General features: G+C 41.1%; 1 protein-coding gene across 1 annotated transcript in view; it reads right to left on the reverse strand.

Moving 5' to 3' along the window:
• Nucleotides 1-24,519, reverse strand: part of LOC146179134 (uncharacterized) — a 64,166-nt gene extending 39,647 nt beyond the window's left edge. Inside the window, exons 1-3 of the mRNA XM_084580125.1 lie at nt 23,787-24,519; nt 11,643-16,761; nt 285-667 (exon numbers count right to left, since the gene is read on the reverse strand). Of these exons, the coding sequence (XP_084436251.1) occupies nt 285-667; nt 11,643-12,026 (767 nt within the window). The 5' untranslated portion in view covers nt 12,027-16,761; nt 23,787-24,519. The remainder of the gene's footprint in view (nt 1-284; nt 668-11,642; nt 16,762-23,786) is intronic.
• Nucleotides 24,520-25,468: the final 949 nt, after the last annotated feature.

Here is a 25,468-nt window from a genome sequence, read left to right on the forward strand (position 1 = left end):
AGACATGAGACAGGAAAAAAGGAAGATAAACCAGTGTGCCCCCTCGACCTCCTTGCGTACTCGTCTCAAAGCTCAAGATGATTACAATTCGTACAATGAGGTATGCGCTAGCAGTGTACTTATGGCATGAGTACAAAGTGCAACTTGATGGCAGCCTCAGAGGACAATGTTCAGTAACTAAGCCTAGCCACTTGCAAGCAGGAAATGGCATTTGAAGGATCCCTGCAAGCACCTTCCAGTGAATACAGGTAAGAAACAAAAGAATGATGTGAAAAGCTGCTGACCGGTAAGGCCTCTCCCCCGTGTGCAGGCGCATGTGGCTGCGGAGGTCCGACTTCTGCGTGAAGCATGCCGCACACTGGCCACAGGTGAACGGGCGCTCGCCCGTGTGGGTCCGCACGTGCCGCTTGAGGTTGGCACTCTGGGCGAAGGCACTGGGGCACAGGTGGCACCGGAAGGGGCGCTCACCCGTGTGAGTGCGCAGGTGGGTCGTCATGCTCGAGCTGGCCGTCGTGACGTAGGTACACAGCCGACATGAGCGCACCCGACCTCGCACAGAGACGAGCGATCGGGACAGCTGTTGGGACGGCAGCCATGACTGGAAACCTGTGACCATGCATGAACACTTACGCAAGAGCCTACCACTCACACAATAGGGTGAGTGAGTCTAAATTTGACTGATTTGGTGGGCTTCACATACATGCTAGCAATATAACCTCATCCACTGCACCTGAGAAAGCGTTCATCTCAAGGCTTATACAACAATGAATACATCTTCACCAATTTCTCAAAATGTGCGCTGTTTTTAAAGGGATGGCCTACCAACTTTGATAGATGTATACACAGCTGTGAGGCTAAGAAATATGCCAGAAGTACTTGAAATCTAGGAATACCGCTTCCTCGTGGTGGTAGCCAGCATCTGCAAATCAACATTATAGGTGCAATGGCTGCTCACTGATTAGGCAATGGGCAGGGGCAGGAATGAGTACACTGTTACCTCAGAAGAACGAATTCTGTTAAAAAATATAGTTTGAGGGGTGACCGAGCTCTTGGAACATTTTTCTTTAATATAGTTTAGGGGGTGACTGAGCTCTTGGAACATTTTTCTTTATTTTAGACGAAATGCAATGAAGATGCAGAGCCTCAATCAATTTTAAATGCTGATTTCAATATGCACTCATGTTTCCGATTTGTCAGTTATAGAAATATAGCATTTTCACTCCTTTATTTATAGAATAAACCACAAATCTGAAGGCTATTAACATATGGCTAGATAGTATACAGTATAAGGAATACAAGACAGGAACTACCTTTTTGATTAAGGAAATATTAGTCCCTTACCCATCGGGAACAGTGCATGACGAACCATTTAATTTAGAATTCGCAAAAACATTTGCAAGCATAAAATGAGAAATCTGTTTCCAACATTGTATAGTTTAATCCCTTAACAGCATGCTGCAATAAAAATTATTCCTTTATCTGCCAGAGACGCGAAGATATCCTTCTTGTAAACTAGGCAACCACCAAAATATTTGAGAAAACGAGAAAAAACGAACAGAGATGGGAATTATTCACTTAAGTTGCACCTCCTAAAGTGGAGTAAATTACCCAGGGAATGAATAAATTAGTAGGTATATAAAATATGGGCTGTAAATTGTCAAAATTTCATTTTCAAAAAGTTGCTTTTTTCACGATTTTAGGCCCCTCAAGAGCCCTGTCCCCCATTAAAAACCTTAAGTTGTAAAAAACAAAAAAAAAAAAAAAGAATACTATGAATAAAAGGGCTCGTGATGTCACAAATATCGAGAACATTTTTTTTCTTTTTTTGCCGCAATAGCGCACTGCCCATGGCAGTGCCACTGCCAGCATGGTGGTGGTATGCCTTGTCAAAATATTTTTAGATATAATGTAAAAGAATGGTTTAACTGTGCAGGAAATGGTAATAAGTTATATGCTCATGTCAGACACTAAACTGCCCCTTTAAACTCAGACTGACTGCAACCAAACTGCCAAGATTTTGCTGCAATAACAGTTTCTCCATTCTATGTATATCCATGTTTTTGCACACAAGTCTTTTACACAGGAACCTGTTCTCATAATCTTTAATCTGTGCAGTCAACCCTACACACACGTCTACCTGCTCCATTCATAAATGCCCCTCTGGCACCCATACATTTATTCCAGCAACAGCGCAACTAAACAAATATGTTAAAGGTGTATAGAGGAACTGCATCCACTTCAGAAGTGTATGCTATGGATGTACAGCCTCGTCCACTTCTAGCTATATAACACGGTCACTGCTTTCAAGGTGTCATTGCATCCGACCCGGCCACGCAGTAATCTAAAGTGGCTGGCCATGTGAAGCAGCACATCCGTGTCTCTTTGTGCTTGCATCGCTTTGCATCGATATCTGCCTGCGTCAGATACAATGTTGCTTTAAAACCAGTGACCGTGTTCTAGCTAGAAGTGGACGACCCTGTACATGCATGCAGTAGAGAGGAACACCTATGAATAGCATGAAGGCTTATGCTTAACATGAAAGCAACCTTTTATCTAAAACTCAGACCTCAGAATTACGTGGTAAATTTTTTAGTTGATCAAAAATGTCCAACACACTGCCCTGTATAAAAGGTATTTACTGCTCTAGAAAATGACTAAACAGTAAAGCTAGGCAAAACTACACAACAAAATGCAGTGGTGAATACATGAGTTCATGAACTGTTGCCAGCAATATTACAGGTTAAAACACTTTTGCTTTAATTTCTTAACATCAAGTGCCTTTCATACGGCACTTTTCGAGCTTTATAGTAAGCTATCACAAAGCACCTATAATTAATTTTTTCCTTCAACTGTATTGTGTGTAGGAACTTTACAAATACGACTTACGAACCAGTCCACAAGGCAATGTCACACAGTACAGGCAACATTTCCCCAGCAATCAAAAGTGGTCATGCAACAGTTCAACAAGTGAACTAATAGTGAACGCAGTATGAATGACATACCTTGCTCCATATTAATGAAGGTAAAAAAAAAATAAAAATAAAGGTGTCTCTTAGTATTAAAAACTTCCATATTTTTATACAAATAAATAAAAAACGAGCGTGATAACAGTGAAGGAAACTTCACAAATGTAAGCAGCATAAATGAAGTTGATATTGTTATGTACAACAAGACAAGGTGAGAGAGAAACCTACTCTTCCATTAGAAAATCGTAAAGAATTACAGGAGACTCTCAGAAATACAACAAACAGAAAATCTTCAAACAACACATCGGGTGCATTTCAATTCTTTCGAATGAAACAGCATTGCCTTACCTAGGGTCGACACTTGCCTTTTAATAACTATATGTTTTCTCTATCAACATATGCATGAAAACACTCGTGGCAGTTGGCTTTCAGTACATGCACCACGCAGCCAACCTAACGTTTCCAATCAAGCACCTTGCCAACAAAGTTTATTTTTTAGCACTTTACTTATTTCTGTTCAACAAGTTCATCAAGTCAAATAAAGCAAATAAGGTGTAAATTGCAAAGACCAACTTCATTTCTTGGAGGCAAGCACATTGTAGTTACAGTCATTAAATGTAGCCAACTAGCACCATGGTCAGAAACCGTGTAATAGTTTAAGGGCCACAACAAGCAGAATTTTTCCGAGAAGAACCTGATGTGTTGATCTCACGGCAAGAGTGTGGACTACTCTGCCCACCGGAGCCCATACAACAGGCTGCATCTGCAACAGTGCAATGTTCATGGTCGTCAATGCTCAGACATACACTGGCATCAAGTCATGCAAGTTCATGCACAGTTCATGCACAGTGTGTGAAAGGAGAGCATAAATAAATTTAAAAGCCAGGTTCATTAAAACAGCAAAAACACACTAGCAACACTGAAGCTCGCCTGAAAGGTCATGACACTACAGCACTAACGGCTCCTGTTGGTGGATCCTCATGCTTGCACATGCATCTCGCCTAATCACGACTCCCTTATTGTATACCTCTGTTATCACACACATACTCATTACCATACAATCTTACACTACCACATCATGTGAAGTGAAAGACCATTTGACTAAGTCTCTCTTACAGCTAAGCCGTACAAACATGCCTGCATGGACTAGCAGTAGAATGTCTGATGGGACTGATTCCCATCTCACACTCTCATCTCAAAGAAGCCTGCCAACTTGCCCATGTCATGTGACCTAGTGACGTCCCATTACTCGCCAATCAATCAGTGCCAGGCCATGTCACTTGCAAACTACCACCTGCCAATGGCATGCTTGTGATTTTTTTCGCTCGTTGAACGGGAGTTTTAATGCAGTCGTATTACAAACGCTACGCACATGAACCCAAAGACTAGAAAGAAGGTACTGACAGTGTCTCCATTCTGCGTTTCCTGTTTTGATGCTCGGGAACTTAAAGCTCCATTTTATGGTCTACTTATTGCACATACTTAAGCAGTGAAACATTCCATTACATGCTGTTCATAAACTGCATTTAGAAGATGAAAGTAAAAACAAGTGATATTTTGACGAAAGCAGCTATCATCAAAGTGAACAAAAGTACAAATGGAAATTAGTGAGCGGAGCTGAGCTACATCAACCTTGAGCTTCAATGAAAAGCTGGCCAGCAGACAAAATGCGACATATTTTTCCATTCAAACAATGCTGGCATAAAGTTGGTGGACCCACATGCATTTACATGCACAATCATTCCGTTACCTCACAAAACGCCACCATCCAAGAGGCCTAATGCAATATTTTCCTCCTCCACACGCAAAGTCGCGAGTATAAAAAGATTAGCACAATGACATCACCACAGCAGCAAAAATCACACCAAGCAGGTGGCGCAGCTTCAATTAGTGAGCACGCCTGACACTTTTGTTATCAGTGTGTTTATAACCAAAGTGCCGAGCTTTGTTACCTGCCAATACAGAAACATGTCACTCGTGCTGACTCTTTTTTTGCTCGCAACTGTAAACTCGGTAACAACTGAAATGTAAACAAGGAAACTAGGCTTTTCTTTTCTTTTTTCATTTCATCATCTAACACCATCATCCAAGCAGCCTCCACACACACCACCTGTAAGAGCTGAAATGCAAGCAAGAGAATTGAAGCAGTAATAGTAGAGCATTTGTGTTTTCACTTTACATTTACCCTGTTTGCATCTGTGGCTGGTAGTAGATATTAATGTGCAATCATTAAAAAAAAGGAAGCCTGCTGGTCTTAAATGAATCACACCATTTCTCTTGCAACTGAACAGGCCACCGTAAAGAACTTCTCGCTTAAACCATGCCGCCATGCAACATCAAAACACAAGTGCAGAGAAAAAAGCAGCCAGCAAAGGATGACAATTAAAGGATGCTAAAAGTTCTGTATGCATAGTGAGGCAGAAAGAATCAAATAATCAGAACAGTGGTCAAAATATTTCTACAGTATTTTGTCAACAATTTTAACAGATCCGTTTAACTAAAGATGATGGTTCTCCTGTCTTCTGAGGCCTTTTTATTCTTAGCCTTTCTTGAAGCTTCATAACTTAGCCATCATATCTGCTGCCAAGATGAGTGTTCACATAATATTCAGAATATTCAAGCACATTTAAATGCTTTCAGATGCAGAAAAGGCAACTCCAATGAGGCTGGCTATATGTCCTATACCCCAGCAACACAAGTGATGTCACTCGCGGCATCACTCAATACAGCAAATCTAAGGTAGCATATTCATTATTATAGGAGCCATGATTATGCTGAGCTAAATCACAAGTTCTCAATATGGTCTCTGAAAAACACTTAGGTTCCTCGAGCACGCACTAAATCAAAGCATGTTTCTACTAAAAACATTCTTTTATTTGCATTGTTGTTGTTTCCAGTCTAGTCATATCCAAGTTGCATACAGCAGACTGTTTCATCACAAAGGCAGTCATTATTGCCCGAAATTGGGCACTTTTTGAGCGCCCACTCATGTGTAATTCTTTTTTTTTTTGTGCATAATGAGAAAGACGGGACAGAAGCCATGATGTGCAAGGCCTCGCAGCACTCTTTCAAACATACTTCAATTCCCAAAAGTTAAAATGTATTGAACCTTTGGATTACCTGATCGCACGGGCCAGCATACTGAAGCCAGCACAACCACAATTAAACATAAGGTACTGTCATCATGTGCAGTAATATAAACGAGCCCTAATGAATGCCAGGGGTTTTCTCCGCATCTACGTTATGCAAGTGTACAAATCTCTGGAGCATGAACAGAGGAAAAGTGAGTCTTATATGCAGCGAATAAAAACAGCCAGTGCAGCTCTGAGAGAGTATAAAACAACATGCCAGTGTGTAGCACATATTTTTCCCATACCTTAGCGATTTACACATGCACTAGTGAATAATCTAACCTGCATAATAGTGCATACAGATTAATGGGTTGCAAATTTAACATTTCAGGCTAGTATGAACCCAGCTGACACTAAATTAAACAAAACACAGGGCAAATGAAAAGCCTTTGCGGTGATTAAGTGTGAAATCCACGCCAGTCTCAGAACGGATAGCCATCAGTGTGACAGACCCAAGTCGTGTCACAAAGGCGCCCGTATCATCCTTGGTGGCATGTTCACTCTCCCACAATCTTGGCCTTCATTTGCTCAACCATAATCAACAAGACAGAATTTCAGGGTATATGCACGTCAACAAGAAGCAGACATCTCCAAAAACTGCAGCCACACAAGCTTAGACCATTCGTCTCCAAAGCAAGAGGGGATATACGCAGTCTGCTTGCCATTCCAGATGGCCAAAACAGGGGCTAAAGATAAAGAATTATGCAGCCAAGGGAGAGAAGCTTAACTAAAGAACCCCATTCCCCCACTCCATATGCCCCCCCCCCCCCCCTCCCACCTCTATCACCCCCTAAATTATCACATTCTGATTTCCCAGCACTGTTTCCTCTGAAGACGTAAAACGATCACAACGCGGAGCATTCAACTGCAGAGGTATAACCCCTGATTATGCAGCTGTTATTCCTGCTAACTTACATCTTAGGCGAAAAGACTTAAGCTAGCCAGCATATGTCACTTTAGAGATTACTGAAGTGGAGCTAGTATTTCTAAACATTTGAGCACATTTACAAAATGATCACCTGAACTCAGCCTGGGAAATGACACGTGGTGTCTAAAATTAAGCTACAAGTAGTGCAGCCCACATTCAAAACATATATATTCCACTCAATAAGAATTTCAAACATCATTGATACAACTATATCATTCAAAATGGCAGAACTTTGGCCACCTTGCACTTAGCACACAAAGCACAAAGCCCATGGAAGTTGTTTATAACAGCTCTGCAAATTAACAAGTACACTTTGAAACACAGAACAGTTTTACAAAGATAATCGCACAAAACTCAGTGACAAGTGACACAACCGTTACCTTCATTCACAGCATGGTTGCTGATTGTCCACCAACAAGTCCTCTAAATAAGCATGCACAAAATAAAACATGCTATGCTACACATGTACAGTTCATTAAATGCCAAGTAAAATTGTATTTAGCAACCTGTGATAAGTTATACTGATGTTGACCAAGACAAACATGAAACAATAGCAAATATCTGCACCTCAAATGAGGTCATCTGAGATAAAAAGAACAGAATATGCTGCAACGAACTCACAGAAATAAACATTCACAATAACAAAAAAATTGATACACACAGCATGGGATTATATAAAAAAAGGTCTGACAAATTGTTTCCTTGGGCAATACTTTTTCAATTTCTTTAAGATTCTATTACACACAAATAAAAAGCAAATATTAAGCAAGAAACAACATGCAAAGCTGCTTTTGCTGATAAATGATTGCCTATTTAAAAAAAAAATGTTGAAAAAAAAATGAAGCCTCCCTTCAACACAGCTCTCCAATTACAGTAGAGTGCAAATAGATTGATAAGTTACACACCCTCTTTATCGAGAAGCTTCCTGCAGAATGCAAGTGCAGAGCAAATCATTCAAAACTGATGCAGGCCTCAGCATCAAGATCACAGTAGTTGTCATATCAGGGCTTAAGGGAACAGGGCAGGCAAAATTTAGAAAAAAAATCGATTTTTGTTTTTCTGAAATTTAAAATTCCTATTCTATCCTTAACATAGTCCAGTCATTAATTTACGCTCATAGGAAATATTTACCCTAACATCGACGTTTTTCGAAACCAAGGTGGTACCTAGACACGCCCCCCTTTGACACCTGTTTGTGATCTGTGTCTTCCCTAATTTGAAAAAAAAAAAAAAAAAGAATTTTTTTTTTTTCCATTGCCTATTTTGTTTACCTTCAGCAGGATGGCTGTCAGTCATCTCATAACAGAGAAAAGCTAGCTAGCGTGTTTATTTAGTGACACAACTCTTCAGACGAAGCCGCATTACTCGCTAAACGCGGTATGTTGCTCATGCTTCAGGTATTTTCCCGGGCAACCAATATTGTTTTTATTTTGACGCTGTATGTTTAGCGCTTATCCAATGACGAAGAGAAAGATGTGGTTTAGAAAATGACGCTTCCATGGGAACCGGCATAGTTCGATCAGAAGTGACGCCGAATCCTCCGCAACACAAACCAGTGGCACATGCCGCGGTCACCGCGTGCGTCTGCATCAAAGCTTTCATACTCGCCGAAACACTTGGAGACCATAAGTGCAAGTGTCTACCGTGGTTATGGCCTATTTGACTTTTCTCATGTGCCGTCGCTGAAAGCTGTGAGTGCAAAGCATGCGGTGGGGAGCAGCAGATGGTTGAAGATGCTGCACGATAAGCTGTTGCTTTCCAGTTCTCCCTACAGTGTGTAAGCGCATCTCAGCGCACCCATTCCAGACATCCAAATGGATAACATCGAGCAACGTTGCTCGAGCTGATATTTCAGGTCATTCAAAGTTTCTGAAGGACGGCTTACAGTCTAGCTGTTATGCAAAATCTGACCGGCCGCAACTGTACTTTGCAGAGAAGGCTACACGACTACTAGTAACTGAAGAGGCCCGGAGAGCAAGGCAGCTGGCACAGAAAAGAAGTATTGATAATGAAGGTGTCTACCTGGCCGGTGGCTATTCAGAAAAATGCTTCAGTATGTACTTTTGAAGTTAGTATTGTAATAAAGCTCTTTCTCCCACTTCAAAGGCAATTATCTCAAAACATAAAATTTTGCTGCATTTCACCCTGTTTTTCAAGAACTACAGATGATAGGGAGATAAAAATTTAGAAATAATGAGTGGACACTACAACGAGTCTACTGAATTAGAATTATGGACATTAGTGCAGGGAACTTTAATTTAAAATATATTTACAGTAGACTTTGGTTTTAAAATTTGGTAGACCTAGTAAAAAAAAAAAGCAAGAAATCTAATATTCAGAAAACAATAAATAATCCTAGTTCAGTTCCACTATCTCAGATTGCTGATTACAATGATACCAAGATTAATGTTCTAACCACAGCGAATCACGAGAAAAAGGGTTACAAACATAAGCTAAAATGTATGGGAGGAATAGTGCCTACCCTGTCCCCTTAATGCATTCTGCCGATAGGCGTGTGCAGGGAGCGGGGTGGGGGAGGTTGGACCTGTGCTGTCGTTTTGAAAAGTGCGGGGTTTTGGCCATGTAGATTTTTTGCTGTACTGGCGGCCGAGGACTTGCGCTGTTGCGTTCCAAGCCGGCTTTTCCCTCGGAAATCCCCTCGACAATCCGAGTACTCAATTACTCAATTTCCAATTCTGCATCCATGGCGACACTTGTTTTGTTTCTTAAGCACGAAATATTTGGTATGCCTTGCTATTACATCACATCAATATAAATGTTTTATAACCATTCCTCATTTTCGCGCTGTGTTTTGACTGTATGAGCCATGAAGGCGGGGAAGGGGGGCTGCGGTGAAAATTTGCTCCACATAATGCAGAACCCTGCAAACCTATGGTTCTACTTACATTAAATGTTGCACACACCATTAAAGACTAAACGACCTCACAGGCAAAGGTCAATTAACACAATCTGAGGGTGCTTCAAGTTGGCAGCAAAAGCTCTGAGCGGTAGAAGTGGCCTTTCTGGCCTGATTGATGGCTCTACTCAACCTCAAAGCCAGCCACTACATAGCGTTTTAGCAGTTGCAATGCGATATTTTCTGAGCAAAACAGGCTGCAGTGCCTAAGAACCATGACTCCACACAACTGGTATGCCAAAAGAGGACACATACTGCTCAAAGGATGCCAACAGTCAACCTGACGCCACTGCTGCTTTCAAGAAAACACTTGATGGCAGCCAAAGAGCTGGTGGAGTTTCTGAATCACTATAAACAAGCACATCCAATGATGCCACATGATAGAAGTTGCATTTCAGGTGGAAATTAAGATTGTTTTTCTTGTAGTAATAAGCTAAATAGGAGCCTGTTGCTGCCAGCATGTGCAAATGCCTATGTTTTTTTTTATTATTTATTCACGTAACACACCAAAGTGTTCACATGACAAGATAGAAGGAAAATACAAACTAAAGTTGGACTATTTAGCCTGTGCTGTTTGCACTAACTCTAACCTCAGGATTATTCTGGCATTCCGTGGCACCAGTAATGATAAAAGGCTTCTTGTAAACACCACTAGCCTAAACTGCAGGAAGACATAACTATACTAACATAGCCAAAAGCTGCAATGGAGTGCATGTTTTCAAGGAGACATGAGCTGTTAAAAATAAAAAGTGTCTTGAATAAACTGCTAAGATCCCAAAACACATTTGTGTACTAGTGCATAAATAGTGACCAGTTGCATACAGTATACACAAGTCGGGCTTAAAGGTAGAACGAAAGGGTTGAAAAATAATACATAGTAAGCAAATTTCATAACAATTGTCTGCATTTCTGCCTTATAACCAATTAAAAACAAAAATACATTGAAAGCATACATTAAAAACCTAACAGTGTACTGCCTATACCTTAAGCATACAAAAGCCCAAGCTTCATGGATGCTTATCTCTGCAAGACTGGAGCACTAGCAAATACATGCATCCACTACACAGTTCAAATGGCCTCCATGTATAAATGGCCTCCATGCATACAATGCTTACACTAGCCAACAGGCAAAAGGAAGTGAATGCAATTGTGACACAACGCAGTGACACCATATGCCCATGCATCTCACACAAAGGCAAAGCAAAGCAATGGGCAATACAAGTAACAAGCCAATTGCCTGCACCTATTCACTAACGCAGTATGCCACTAAGCATAAATTCTTCTCAGGCATATCACAAAAAACTTTTAAGGTGCACTGACAAACAAACTTGCTCTTTGAATAGTAACTTTTCTTAAACTACAAGGTCTCGGTAACAGTTACTGCCGTGTTCATGAAAACTTGCTTATACTTGCTACCTATACTTTAAGGCTGTAAATAAACATCACTGTTTGTTTTACCTTCAGTAAATCATCATTGGCCACCATAACATCAGGTCCCCAAGAGACCTTTGCAAAAACTAAGGCTTACAAACGTGCAAGCTACAAGATCAAGAAGCAACAAACACCCTTAAAAGACAGGCTGCAAAAAGAACAAAGAAGAAAGCAAATGGTTCCAACCCCCCTCCCCTCCCCCCCCCCCCCCCCCCCCCCCCCATACTACACAAAATGCAATGCTGGCTTCCTCAACCATAGTCCTTTCACGAAGAGTTGCCCAGGTGTACCCGCATGTGGCGCACCAGTTCATTCTCCGCTTGGAATACTGTGCCACAGACGAGGCAGTTGTGCGTGATTAGCCTCTGATGTGCGTGAGTCACCAGATGGCTCCGAAGGTTACTCGGGTGGGCAAAGGCACGCGAACAGTGCTGGCACTGGAACGGCTTCTCACCAGTGTGTGTCCGCAGGTGTATCTTCATGTTGAAGGTACTCTTGCTGACATAGCCACACAACCGGCAAGTCCGCATCTTGGCAACAATTGTGAACAGCGGCTCCAAGTCACTACCTCCTTTGGATCCTGCAAGCAGGGAAAGCACAATTTTACTACGGGCGCCTTTTCGTATATGATGGCACCAATGTTTGGAAAGCATCAGTGCACAGCATCAACTTGTAGCCAAAAAATTAGCAAGAATATCTTCCGCACTGAAGAGCAAAACAGAAGTGTTTGAGAAAGAGGACAGTCGGGGTAACAATGATCCTGCTTTTTTTCATGACACCTTTTATGCAAATGAACCCAAGGAACGGTTTGGTTTGGTTTACGGGGTTTAACGTCACAATGTGGCTCAGGCTATGAGAGACTCCATAATGGTGGGCTTCAGAAATTTCGACCACCTGGGGCACTGACAGCATGCAGGTGCCATGTGCTTTTCGCCTCGATTGAAAAGCGGTCATCGCGGCCAGAATTCGATGCCGCATCCTTGGGTTCAGCATTCGAGGAGTCCAAGAAATATTGCGTTCCTTCTATTACCATGTTTCCCTTCTATTAACAGCACTGGACTAAAAGCAACAGAACTTAGACAGACAATATTCAATAAAAAAACACCAACCAACTGCACTAATTCAAAGGCATTCATGTGCTAAATTCAGCAAGAGAAAAGAGAAAGTAAAGAGAAGTACTTGACGATGATGCTCAACAGATATCTCGCATTATTGTCAGCAGAATCAATAGGTCCGAAGCATAGCGACACACAAGCAACTTAAGAACAAAAAGCTATATTCTCAAACTCACCTCGTGCACCAAAATGAATATCGTTCACTATCAACACTTTAATCATGCATCACTGACTACATGTAGTAAATGTATGGAGCTAGGCTTAGTCTTAACACAGCCACAAAAAAAAGGAATGCCATAAACTTTGACAGAATGTTTCAGACAGAAGGCTCACACTTTCCCTCTTTCCCTTACTCTTCCCTGAAACCTTCCAGACAGAAAGCCTTGCATTTCTTCTAAGTTCAACCAGCCATTCAGCAAATGACTGTGGAAAATTATGGAAATTGTAGCTAACAATCGAAGCAGAAAGACACCGAACCAATGCTCCCTACAGATTCCTGCCATGACGCCCCCTGCATTAGCTAACAAAAAACAGACCTATGCGAGCAACAAATTAGATCAAATCTAATTTTTAAAGGAGTGTGTGAATATTGAAATTTTAAAATATGAATATGAGAAAGAAAATGCCTTACAATTGAATCTAATATCTGATCAATTAAGAAAATAGAAAAACAATAGTAAACAAAATTTGTCTTTTCAGAATTCACGATATTTGCAAATAAGACTAAACTTGAATTGCACAGATGTGTATACCCTAGTGAAAAATCCAGAATAAATATTATACATGGTTCTGTATTCTGTATACCGTCTTTATTATTATTTTTTTTTTTTTCGCATGGGAAGAACCTGCATGAAACTGGGTGGAGCTGTTATATCACTGCTGAATGCAGTAAACACTCCTTAATTTGGCGAAAGCATTTGCATCAGAGGAATTTTATATGATGAACATCTGTACAATGGATGAATGCATCTGAGATAAAAAACCGAATAAGAATGGCATTTTTTTCCCAGTTTGTGCACAGACTGTTGGGAAGGCCCTGTTTAGAAAAAAAAAGGGCCCTCTTCACAAAATAGCTTTGTCGCGTTTTGATGATGCTTCGAAAATTCCGAATACCAATTTTTTTAAATTCAAATCAAATAAGAAACATGTACGATTCATATTCAAAATTTTGAATATTCACACACTTAGTTGCAAGTTCTAGTGCATCCAATTTACCTGAATAAGTGAAATGGTGAGCAGGACGAAGGCAAAGTATAGTTAACTGGTAACTAAAAGCAACGGTAACGCTTCTGCCTAATGGTCAACCATTTGCCTAAAGGCTCCCTAACAGGTTATGAATGATCAAATACAATCGCCAGCCGTCACAAAGCAGTTCTTAAATCTATATAGAGCTCAGAAGGCAATTCAGCGATTCTTTTTGTGCCATTCAATTTTATAGATGCATACATTTCTAAATTTCGGACATTTCAAATTAAAGCTACAACTTCTGCTACTTCGGTTGCTCATTAGTTCCGATAACCTGTGGACAGAACTTTCTACAAGTGGTGCTTTACTGTCACACTGCCATCTCTTGCAATTCATAATTAGTAAATTTACAAATTGAAGCTACCCAAGTTTGATGTATAGGATCCTGGCTGCAGCAGCCACACTTTGAAGATGACAAAACGCAAAACACGCGATGCAACATGCGATGCCAGCGAAAATTGCAGATCGGGTGGTCTAAATTAATTTGGAACCGTCCACTATGGCACCTCTCTTGGCCCAGGTGGAGGTTTGAGGTGTTAAACTTACATACATACAAAAAACTGAGGCAGCATATGTGCTTTGTAATGTCTGATGATGCAACACAAGCACTACAACAATAGTTGTTAGTACAAACATAATAAACACTACCTGGATGGTCACTGGCTTATGGCAGTTTCACCACACATCACTGCTCTGTTACTGCAGGCTGCAGAGTAAAACAAGCTGCGAGGTATCTGAGTATGTTTTCAGAGTCAAATTTAAACTAAACAAATAATATGCAACTTGTGATTTGCTGACGAATTCGCGCTTTTACTTTATGCCAATGTGACCAGCGCTATTTGTTAGACTGCATCCTCACTCCTCAGTGATCGCTAATATTCATTGCGTGATAGCAGCCAATCTGGATGGGCATAAAAAATCTCAATGACTAAATAGATGTTGAGACTAGAGATGGGAGACTGTCTTCTTGACAGGAGTTTACCACAATGCCACATGAACAGTGGCATTTTGAAATTTGTACAATCTAGCTTGTGATGTCCACATATCTCAACCTAATGTTCACAAGGCACTTTTATTCTATGGCACGGAAAACATACAGTAACCTTACTGCAGCCTGAAAATACCTTAACTTCACAGCAAAACAAATATGTCAAAGCATTAACCTCTGAATCCAAATAGCAGAGACAAAAGCATTATTGACAAATTTTGGTCACAAGAAATATGTTCGTCACAGCATACAAAAATAACAACAGTAAAAATATTACTTTCTACACACTGAAGAAAGCTACAAAACAAGTATTGCCCCCCATGAATAATCACAAGTAAAGCACTATACAAATACATGAACAAAACCTAAATAAACAAGAGCACCAAGAAGTCATCACTCTGTAACCCCTTACAACAAAATAGTATTAGCGGCCCCCATCTCAACAGAATTTTAAGAAAGAAGAAAAAAAGCTAGAAGATTACCATAACCTAGCGTGAATTGCCCATGTAAGCCTGAATATATTGCAGGAAAGCCTGCGACTGCCTCACTGGAACTGAAGTTTTGTTACAACATTCCCGTGCTGCGCAATTTACAACGTTCCATCAACTGTCAGTTTAAAAAGAAAAAAGTCAAAGCAACCAAACAACAATTGCAGAGGAACACAGAACAGAACTTCAGATCTGGTACGACTTCAGTATTTGAAGCACACATACATGCCTTTTTCCCTAAATCAAACCAGAAATTTCCGGATCCTACAAACGGCACAAAATATGCTTCCATTTTATGTACACACTCGCTCTACTGTTATGGTTGAAATAAAAGAAAACAAAAAAAGCTCCTACATCTATGAGAGTAATTTCAAGTTACAGTCTTTGACAAAAAAGATACAAAACGACAGTAAAAAAAAAAAAACTTTTGGCAAGATGGAAAGTTGCCCATGTTGGGATAGATTTGAAAGAATACTTTGTCAAGATACACAACTGAATTTTCCTTTTCAAAGTTTACAAAAATATTTTGTATTTTAAGCCCACGCTCACCCTAAAGTTATGGATTGCATAAAAAAAAGCAAAAAAAGCTCTTACATTTACAACCGTAATTTCAAATTACAGTCTTCCATAAAAAGACACAAAGCTGCAGAGGAAAAAAAAAAGGATAAAAAAAAACTTTGGCAAGATAGAAAGTTGCCCATGTTGGGACAAATTCGAAAGAATGCACTACTCTTGCAGAATTAGAGAAAAAAAAAAGTAAGAAAAATAAGGCATCGGCAACTATGGAAAGTTACACATATTGGGACAATTTCAAAAGAATGTCATGACTAGGCACACAACTGAAATTCACAACACCTAAATGACTTTAAACATCTAAATATGAAAAAACAAACAGCAATGTTTTTGCAGTGAAGGCATGGTTTTGTACTAGAACAATGTACTGGCACGCTCCGAGATCTCCACAAGCTTAACCATGCTGACAAGAAAGTACAAACGCCCTCTCCCAGACAGAGACAATACTGCTCTTCAAAGAAGAAAAAAAAAATTCCCTGGACTCCACTGCACTCCACCGCAGTTGGAACAATTGCAGTCCATTGCTGCAATTTCGCTGCTCGTATCTATGTTTTCACAACAGGTTGTCAAAAAGGCACGTTCTTCATAAACAGTTCGGTAACACTCGAAACCCTGAGATCATAAGGTTTTACACGTATTCCACAAAACAACCAACAACTACAAACACATGTAAAGAGTAAAAAGTACTGCAGCAAGGCCACACTGCTACACACTGGTGCCCAAGCCTGACCGCAATCACAGACGGCAGAGCAGTCGTGGAAAACACAATTCACTATCATAGATGGTGAGGTGACTTCCGAGGGTCGATATGCAGCAGCTCCAATATGGGGCAGGGGTGGCATTGGAAAGGCTTCCGAACCAGTATGAGTCCACATGTGGCTGAGAGTATTGTAGTTTGTGGCAGAGGCACCGCCACAGAGATGGCATACATGGCCTTCAGCAGCCTGGACGTAGAGCGGTGCATCGGGATTCAATGGCGCTGTATAGGGAGCAAAAAGAAAAGAACAGCCACACTGAGCCAACAGTGCCAGGGAAAACTAAGATACACAACAAAACAAGCACAGACAAGGAAACAGATTTAAACACACGAAGTGTGTCTTACATGTTATCTTTTTCCTCATCTGTACACCCAGCTGAGCATGCGAAGAGGTACAGTCTTTGTCAAAAGTTTACAGCCCAGGGGGTCTGCTTCTGAGCCATACCATGTGGCTCACAATGCATTCCCAGTTTTCCAAACTTGCTGAAGGCAAGAAGGTTTTTCTTCCTACCCTCTCCAATGACTAGGACATCCACGATTGTTAAAGAAGCCACAATATATGACTTAAAAGCAAACCCTCTGGGCTCTAAACTTTTGGCAAAGGCTGTACATTTCAAGTGCGAAGACGCTTGTGCTGACTGTCAGTACTAGGAGTCCTTATTATGTGTAGTGGTATCATGCTTCATTATCCATGGAGAGCAAGGAACTATATGATTTCATTTCAACTGCATTTCATTCCGACTGTTTTTCACTTCGTTTTTGCACCTATACCTTTGCTAGCCATCACCCGAATCACACAAAGCAGATGGTAAGAAATAATAAAAAAAGAAACAGAATCAATTGCATAGCAGCCTTAAATTCATTAACATGCCTTCTATCCACTGCTTACCAACAGGGAGAACGCAAGACATAGTTAACTACAAAAGGTGGCCTTAGTCAGTCTCACTTTCCACTTGTACACAATTAGAAATGTACGCTCATATTTTAAGTAGCATGTGGGTAATAACACGAGTTAGCAAGAAAAGGTCTTTATTAGTTAAAACTCAAGCGAGAGTGACTGGCAAACTTTTCCAGATTGTTTTTGGTGCAAGCTGACTGGTAGTCACTGGATAATGGCTATCTATATAATGGTTAACAGAAGAACTACACTTCTAGTTCTGCCCCTTTTTGGCTGCACAGCCCTTCATGACCAATATTGTGGGAGATTCAAAATTTTATCCAAAGCTCGTTATCTATTGCTTTTCTTTCCCATCAGATGGTCTGAAATGTCAGACAATGATTCTGTACTTGCCTCTCGTTTATTTCTTTACATGGTTGAAAAATAATGGTTGAAAAATGAGTGTTTGGCATGCACCATGGTTGAAAAATAAGAATGTTTGGCATGCACCAGTACGCACCACAGATAAAGGTGGAGTTTACTGTAAACTTTATAAACAAGCACGCTTATACTTAGCCCACCTCAAAAAAAGTCCTCATAGTACTATTATGTTCAGGCAATGCTCCCTTAGGTCATGAAAATCATGACCCCCACCTGCCCCCCTAAAAAAGAATGCAGACAGAGGAACAGGACAAAATCAAAAGGAAAGGCGAATTTAGGACGAGAGAAAAGTCTAAATAAAAAAAAAAAAAAAAAAAAAACAGCTGCTACTTCTAAGAGAAACAAAATGAACAAAAACACAAAAAGCACAATATGTAGCAAAAAACAGTTTGCAAATGAGCACTCAGAGCAATAAAAAGCCCATGGTTGCATACACACGTGCATGTAAAGCGGAGCCAACAACAAAAAAGCATGATCACATAAATTAACACACTGCCATGAGGAATCAGATGCAATTGCATGTGAATACGAATTCCACAAACCATGACATGAAAGCATACACCAGGGAGGTGCTCTACATGCAGTTTCAGTTGAAGCTACACTGCAATCTTGAAGTTACAAACAAATGTTAAGTGTTTTCACAGCCAACAAAAGCCCCAACGTAAACACTGCTGTGTTCATTATAAAAATTTACACGGACACTTTTACAAACTAAAATATAAAATGGAGCAGCTCAAGCACAGGCAAGACACAAGCAAAAAAAAAAAGGGGGGGGGGGGGGGGGGGGGCAATGGCCTCACGAGACAGTGCAATACAGTCGCGAGTAAAATGACTAGAACAATAACGTCACCATAGCAGCGAAAATTGCGCCATGTACCTGGAGAGGCCTCATTTCTTTACGAACACGCCTGACACTTGTTATTGGTGTAATCATAACCGCAGCGCTGAGTTTTGTACTTCTAAGCAGCCATTGCAACCACAACAAAACAGTCTGCGGATGGTTCTTTCATGCTAATTTTGTTAAGTTACCAAAGGAAACTCAGCCTACTCAACCACTACCAACTCGAGAAAGGCAAAAAGAAAAAAAATGCAAGTGCAGGTTGAAGAAAAATACTAAACCTTATTTCCAAAAACCCTGTTTTCTGTGATGCACCAAAAGAGCTCACCTTCCAATGTCTGATTCTACAGTGAGAGCGATAACAGGCATCCATAATGCGATAAAACCATCAAAAACACTGGAAGCTTGTCTTTCTATCTGTTGGCCCAAGTTCAAGATGCTCATAACTGAACGTGGTTTAACACCAGCTGACTACTCCATCAAGCATTGTCGCCTGTTACACATAAACATTCTTCCCAACAGAATATGCACTGACAACAGCACAAACAGAAAATATATACATGACTTACTAAGCACAGAGCTTGATGCACTTGACAATGGCAAAGCAGCATGCACCAAAGTGCGTTCACATGATCAGAATGTTAGTACCGTGGCCGTGCAAATATTGAAATTTTCAAATATGAATCGAATATGAACGAGAAGCAGAACACCTTCAAATATTGGACCAAATACCTGTTCATCGTGTAAAAAAGAAGGTCAGAACCAAACATTGCTAGAATTCTTTTTTTTTTTTTCTCTCAAAACAATGTGTGGTCTTTGAAACAGTGTGTCCAAATGAATTAATACTGGACTGACTCAGAACCATACAAAATGTGCCCAAGAAATCACTGCGTGATGAGACAGTTTAATGGTATGCAACTTGTAATGGGGTAATACAAAATGGCTGACAGAATGAAGTTCGCAAAATAGGGGAGTGAGAATTTTCAAAACTTCAAAAGTTTGCGAACTGAGTTTTGCATAGGCTGGTTAGTGCATTTGGTGGTGGTGGAGTTTAACATACTAAGGCAAACTCTATGACACATGTCGTAGTGGAAAGCTTCAGATAAGTTCAACCGCCTGCAGTTCTTCAATGTGCACTGACATCACAAAGCACATGGGTGCCTTGTGTTTCCACCCCATCAAAATGCAGTCGGCTGCCAAAGCTGGGATCAAGCCCAGGTCCCCCAACTAAGTAGTCAAGCGTCCAAACTAGCAATACACCATGACAAGCATTTTGTCAGCGATGCCTTGTCTTTGCCACTCAGATAAGCGACCGCTGGCAGCATTCCTCTAGCAAGGAGGTATCTGCACAGGCACCTTAGAGTACTTCATGACAGCATTCAGCAAGACGCTCCATAACACGAGAAATATGTCAAACTGTTAAGTACTTCTGCAGCAGCACTGCCGCCAGCCCCAAAGCTACCTGTGTCACCAGCGAAAAAGTTAGCCATGATCTTGAGAGCAAATGCTCGCACAGAAAAGAAGGCAACTGAGCCAGGCAACAGCACCACGTCATTGAGCTGCTCCACCGGCTGACCAGCCGCAACTACCAAGCCTCCCTCAATAAACGAAGGCTGCCAGCAACCATCAGGCCACTTTCCTCACTCAACCTGCGCGCCTACACTTTTGAATGTGACAGAATTAAAGGTCCTGCTCACCCAAAAATTTGTTGTCGGCGCTGTGCGCAAAAAATCAGGAGCATGGCACTGTCAGGAGATAGCTGGAAGCTAACATGGTTGTGCATCATTGGATGTAAAGTTGCCCAACGCTATGTTTGGCAGGAGCTGCCAACTCGGGTCCCCTTTTTCATAAGGGATGGTGATATCAGAATCAGTCTTCCAGTAAATTTGTAATCCTAGACATGTTACCTCTAGGCTACACAGGCACGTTCATAAGAAGGCTTAGTTAAAGCGGGGCTTTATATGTGGAGTAGTAGCCTATGTTATCATGTCCCACTTTTAAAGACGGAGCTTAAGTGCCCCCAATAATTTTTTTCTGTACCAAATTCAACTGTTCGGAATTGTAAAGGAGGCAATATTCTACTAAATAAAGTGTATTACTGTCGTAAATGATTCCCCCTTTCCTTCTTTAATGCACCGCAGACTTTACAGGTACTGCAAATTAGCTCACGATTGGGTAAAAATAAAATTTATTTGAAATATCTTTGTTGCTGTTTGTTGCGTACGCTAACGGACACACAGCCGTTGCAGCTACCCTACCTCTTAGCTAACAGACGCACGGTCGCTCTGGCAGCCATGTCTCCTTTGCGAATGCGAGCCAGCTGCTTTGAAAAGGCCAGCAGGGGTCCCCCCTGCCCGCGACAATGTGCTGGCCAACGAAACCCGAGCCATACAGTTTCATAGAAGACGACTACTCCTAGAACCGTGTCGCGACCAACGCACCAGATGCAATGTTTCACAAGCGCTCACGTATCTTTCTTTCTCTTCCCCTCTACTGCAAAAGTTAGAATAAACACTAGTCTCTACCCAGCAACCAAGTTGAGAAGTTCCTCGCTCATGGGGCTCCCATGCCCCAAATATAACACTGTTCGCAGCTGCACTTAGAAGAAAACCTTTTTAGTTTTAACCACTTGAACTGATATTTTAAATCACTCAAGAGTATTCAAAACTACTAAAAAATATTAGTTTCGACTGGCATTCAATTTTTATTACCCATATTCGCTTCGCACCCCAAAATTTGATTTTTGCGTACCTTACCAGAAATGCTCAACAAAAAAGAACAACCAGTAACACGCCACACAGCGGCATCCGAAATCGATGCGCAGCTGGATTTGGACAGCTGCCAAATGCACAGCCTATGGCTGTGGGCTGGTGGAGGGACTTTGAAACCAAATCTATGGAGCCAGGCTTCTTTTTCAACCCAGCGACAGTTCCCATCTTTCTACCATCGTGTATACTACGCATGGGCTACAATTCACTATGCAATGGCTGGAATAACTGGGTCTGTAAGTGGCTTTTTTGTATATGGCAGCTGGCCAAAATGAGATGATGGAGCTCATGAAAGAACAGTTGTGAAGGCCAAAGCTCGGGTGTCATGGGAGTGGGCAGTAAAGTATGAAACACGATGCAGAGGGATAAAATAAGAAACTGCACTTGTTTTTATCATGAGTTTTGAAGTTGGTGGTCAGCTACCTTGCTTTCCCCAAATGTGGTGTGTTTGAAAAGCCACTTGTCGAATGCTGCACACAAGGTTCAAGCCTGACAGTATCTAAATGTGAAAATTCTATGCTATAAACAACAGAAAAGAAAGCAAAGGGGATATGACTACTCTTTTCCCGGGTCTTTAAACATAACATTTAGACTATTTGCAAGATACTCTGGTTCTGTTAAGCCGACTTATAAAAGCCAGCAGCATTCGGTTGTTGCCAAACATTCAAGAACTTTCTCACGCGGGACCCCAATGTCCTTTTTCAAACCAAATATGAACCGAATAACAAACATATTCGATTCATAACTGAAATTTCAAATATATGTACAGCCTACTTAATGCACAACACAACACTTTCGGTCGTATACAATTTCATTAGCAAGTTTAACACTATGACCCCCCTCCTTTGAACAGTAATGACACCGAGTTCTCTTTGCACTAGGCAAAACCATTCATTTCTACTGCAATTTCACCTTTCCAGGTCTCGAAAAGAGCATCACAGGCCACAGGATTTGTGAGGCACTGAGAAGTTGAACAAATTAGCTTTTACCGACTGTCATTCGTTGCCCCACTGCTAACTCTTGTTGCAAGAGCACCTGCACATATTATTCCAACCAAACAACGACTGCTATTGAGCTGCAATCTAGCCAGCTCGTTTGTATGCATCAGCGCATTGTTTTAGCCAGTAAGCACAGCTGCAATAGCTCACTGGCAAGGCAATCAGGCGGCCCAGTATCACAGAGGTCAAATTGTGTTCCTTCATAAATGGAGCAGCCATCGTCTTGCAGCACAATAGTACAATGTTAAACATATGCAATGTTCAACGATTGAAAGTCGCTTTAGCAATTGCGCTGGTTCACAGAAGTGGCGGCCCACAGGCCAACGCAATTATTAAGCCCTGAAAATGAGTGGCATTTCTTCGAATTCAACTCCCAATACACAAGCCTAATATTTCGAAGACACTGCTCGCAAAATATGCATAAGAGCAAAATACAAGCCTGTATAATGTTTGAAAGCATTTTCAGGCAGTATGCAATAGATGCAGTACAACCCTTTTATAGTAAAGGCACTCCGACCAGCAAAAATCTTTACTATATCAGTTGTTGGCACTGACAAGGCCCTGAAGATGCTGTCTGGTAATTAAATGGCTACTTACTAAACACATCTTGTCACTTCATGAAAACACACTCCGAAATACTTTCCATACTTATAGTCTTTTCGTACAATTTTCTTTGTTCAGTTGAGATTTTTTGTTTAAATCTTGTGGAAGTGCCTCTTCAGCATGAATGCAATGTCACTATGAATACAACTCAGTTTGATTTCATGTGAAAGCCAAAGCCTTGCATGAACATCACACCATCTTCCGCTGTTTCTGTTTACGAGAAAATGGCCATTTTTCATAGGTCTCGGAAAACATTTTTTTTTTTTGCCAGTACAAATAATAATGCAGCACATATTGCAGCATACAGAATTGCACATAATGGAATGTTCTTTCCAAAAACGTAAGTTACAAAACAAAAAATTTATTGGGCATCACCCAAAAAAATTAAAAAATAAGCGGACAGATGCACTTAACTATAGACGTTTATCAAAATTGTCTTTGCTATAAAGGGTAAAAAATGTATAGTCATCTATAGAAGATGAACTGGGACTTCAGTTTCACTTCACTATATCAGAGTTTACTATAGCGGGGTTTTACTGTATGAGGTGAGAGCGCATAGGCAAAAATGATAGTCCCATCTCTCCAGAGGACGTATTTGCTCCTAAGGTCAGACCACTGCTGCTGCCCATTCTCCCAAAATTTCCAGCACATTATGCAGGCAAAGTCGAGTCTGTCATTAAAAAACTGCAGGAACAGAAAAAACAAAAAATAAAAGACTCCACCTGTTCGAAAACCAGCTCCCTAATGGACAACAGCGCCAGTCGGTCACACAATGAGATGCACAGGCGCAGTTGCTCCACACAACTACTCCGGCTTCTTCGGAGCCCGAGCATGGCATAAATTGACTTTGGCGGTCGATTTCAGTCCACGAATGTGCGTGCGTAAGTGGTTCATGAGGGCTGACTGCTCGGAGTATGATGCATGACACACGGAACACTTGAGGGGCTTCTGGGTCATGTGAGTCTGCACGTGGCTTGCGGCTCTAGAGGAGCTGGCACAGGTGTAACCACAGCGAAGGCAGCGGTACTGGCTGCCCACTTGGGTGTACAGCTGCTGCACTAACAGTTGCACTGCCTCTCGACTTGGTGCTGCATTGCGAGAAATGGCAGGCATGAGCAAAAATGGAGTACACTAAGAGCACATTCATGCAAACATTCATGCAAAAGTTTTGTTAGCTTTCTATTACATATTAAATTTCAGATCTTCACTTTCAGTTTCTTGACTTTAGATCCTACTTTATAAGGAGCTTTGATGCTCAACCATGTTACAATGAGCTGGCTTCTAAGGTAAAGCGAAAGATTACTTTGAGAAAGAGAAAATGTTCATAATCTTCCAGCCACTTCAGTGGCACATAGTTATTGAAATAAACTGCTCTCCTATGCCTAGATGACAACATCAAAGTGAAGGCAAAGCACTTCTTTGAAAACATGACGAGCTGGAATAAAGGAAACAAGAGACAAGGCAGAAAAATGGTAACGAGTGATACACATCAGATACAATCGATTAAAAGAAAGAAGAGGACCAGGTGATGCAAACATGAATTCAAGACAGAATATTATTGACAATACAAGAAAACAGAGATCAGGCACTTTCACACACACACACATGCACACATGCACGCACACACGCATGCACGCACACAGACAGAGAAAGAGAGAACATAAAAGCAGAGGCAACAAGCAGCCTGCCCAACTTCAAGCCGCCTGCAAGAGGCACACAAATCAACACCCAGCAAGCAGAGAGGACAAGAACAGCAACTGCATCAGGGGCATCATGTGCTGCTTGTACTAAAGATACTAGACACCAGAACCAAACCACAGCAACAGTGCTATCCAAGCCATATTGGGACACAGCTCACTTCCACGTGCACAATCAATGCCTCAGATCATTTAATGCAATACACAAAATGCTACAAGGTAAGCCAGTGCCCCGCCCAAGAATACACATAACACAAAGCAGTACACACGTTGCCTCAAGCATATACATAGTACAAGAGCCAATTGTCAAACAGATGCCATAAAATGCCCAGCATAGTGAAGAGTCAGGAAACATTATCAAGAGAGCTTTCCAAAAGCCCCCACAATGTAATGGCAGCCCAGGAAGAAAACTCTGTTACTTTTTACACAGCTACTAAGTTAAAAAAGCAAAAGCTGCTTTCAACACTTATGTGACAAGGCATTTTCAAAGACAACACAACGAAAGTTGACCGAGTCTACCTACACCATAACTCTCTCTAGCACTCTTTTGTTAGCCATAACTCCCTCTAGCACTCTGCAACCATCATGCTTAGCCTGGGTTAGACACAGTAGCATGCAAGCGTACAGTCAACAAGTACTTGCTATAACCAAATACAACTTAAGAAAAAAGCAGCTTTTGCCCCTAAAAAGGTTTGGTTTGGTTTGTG

Source organism: Amblyomma maculatum, chromosome 9, assembly GCF_055883805.1.
Source record: "Amblyomma maculatum isolate TAMU_Amacu chromosome 9, ASM5588380v1, whole genome shotgun sequence".
NCBI lineage: Eukaryota > Metazoa > Arthropoda > Arachnida > Ixodida > Ixodidae > Amblyomma > Amblyomma maculatum.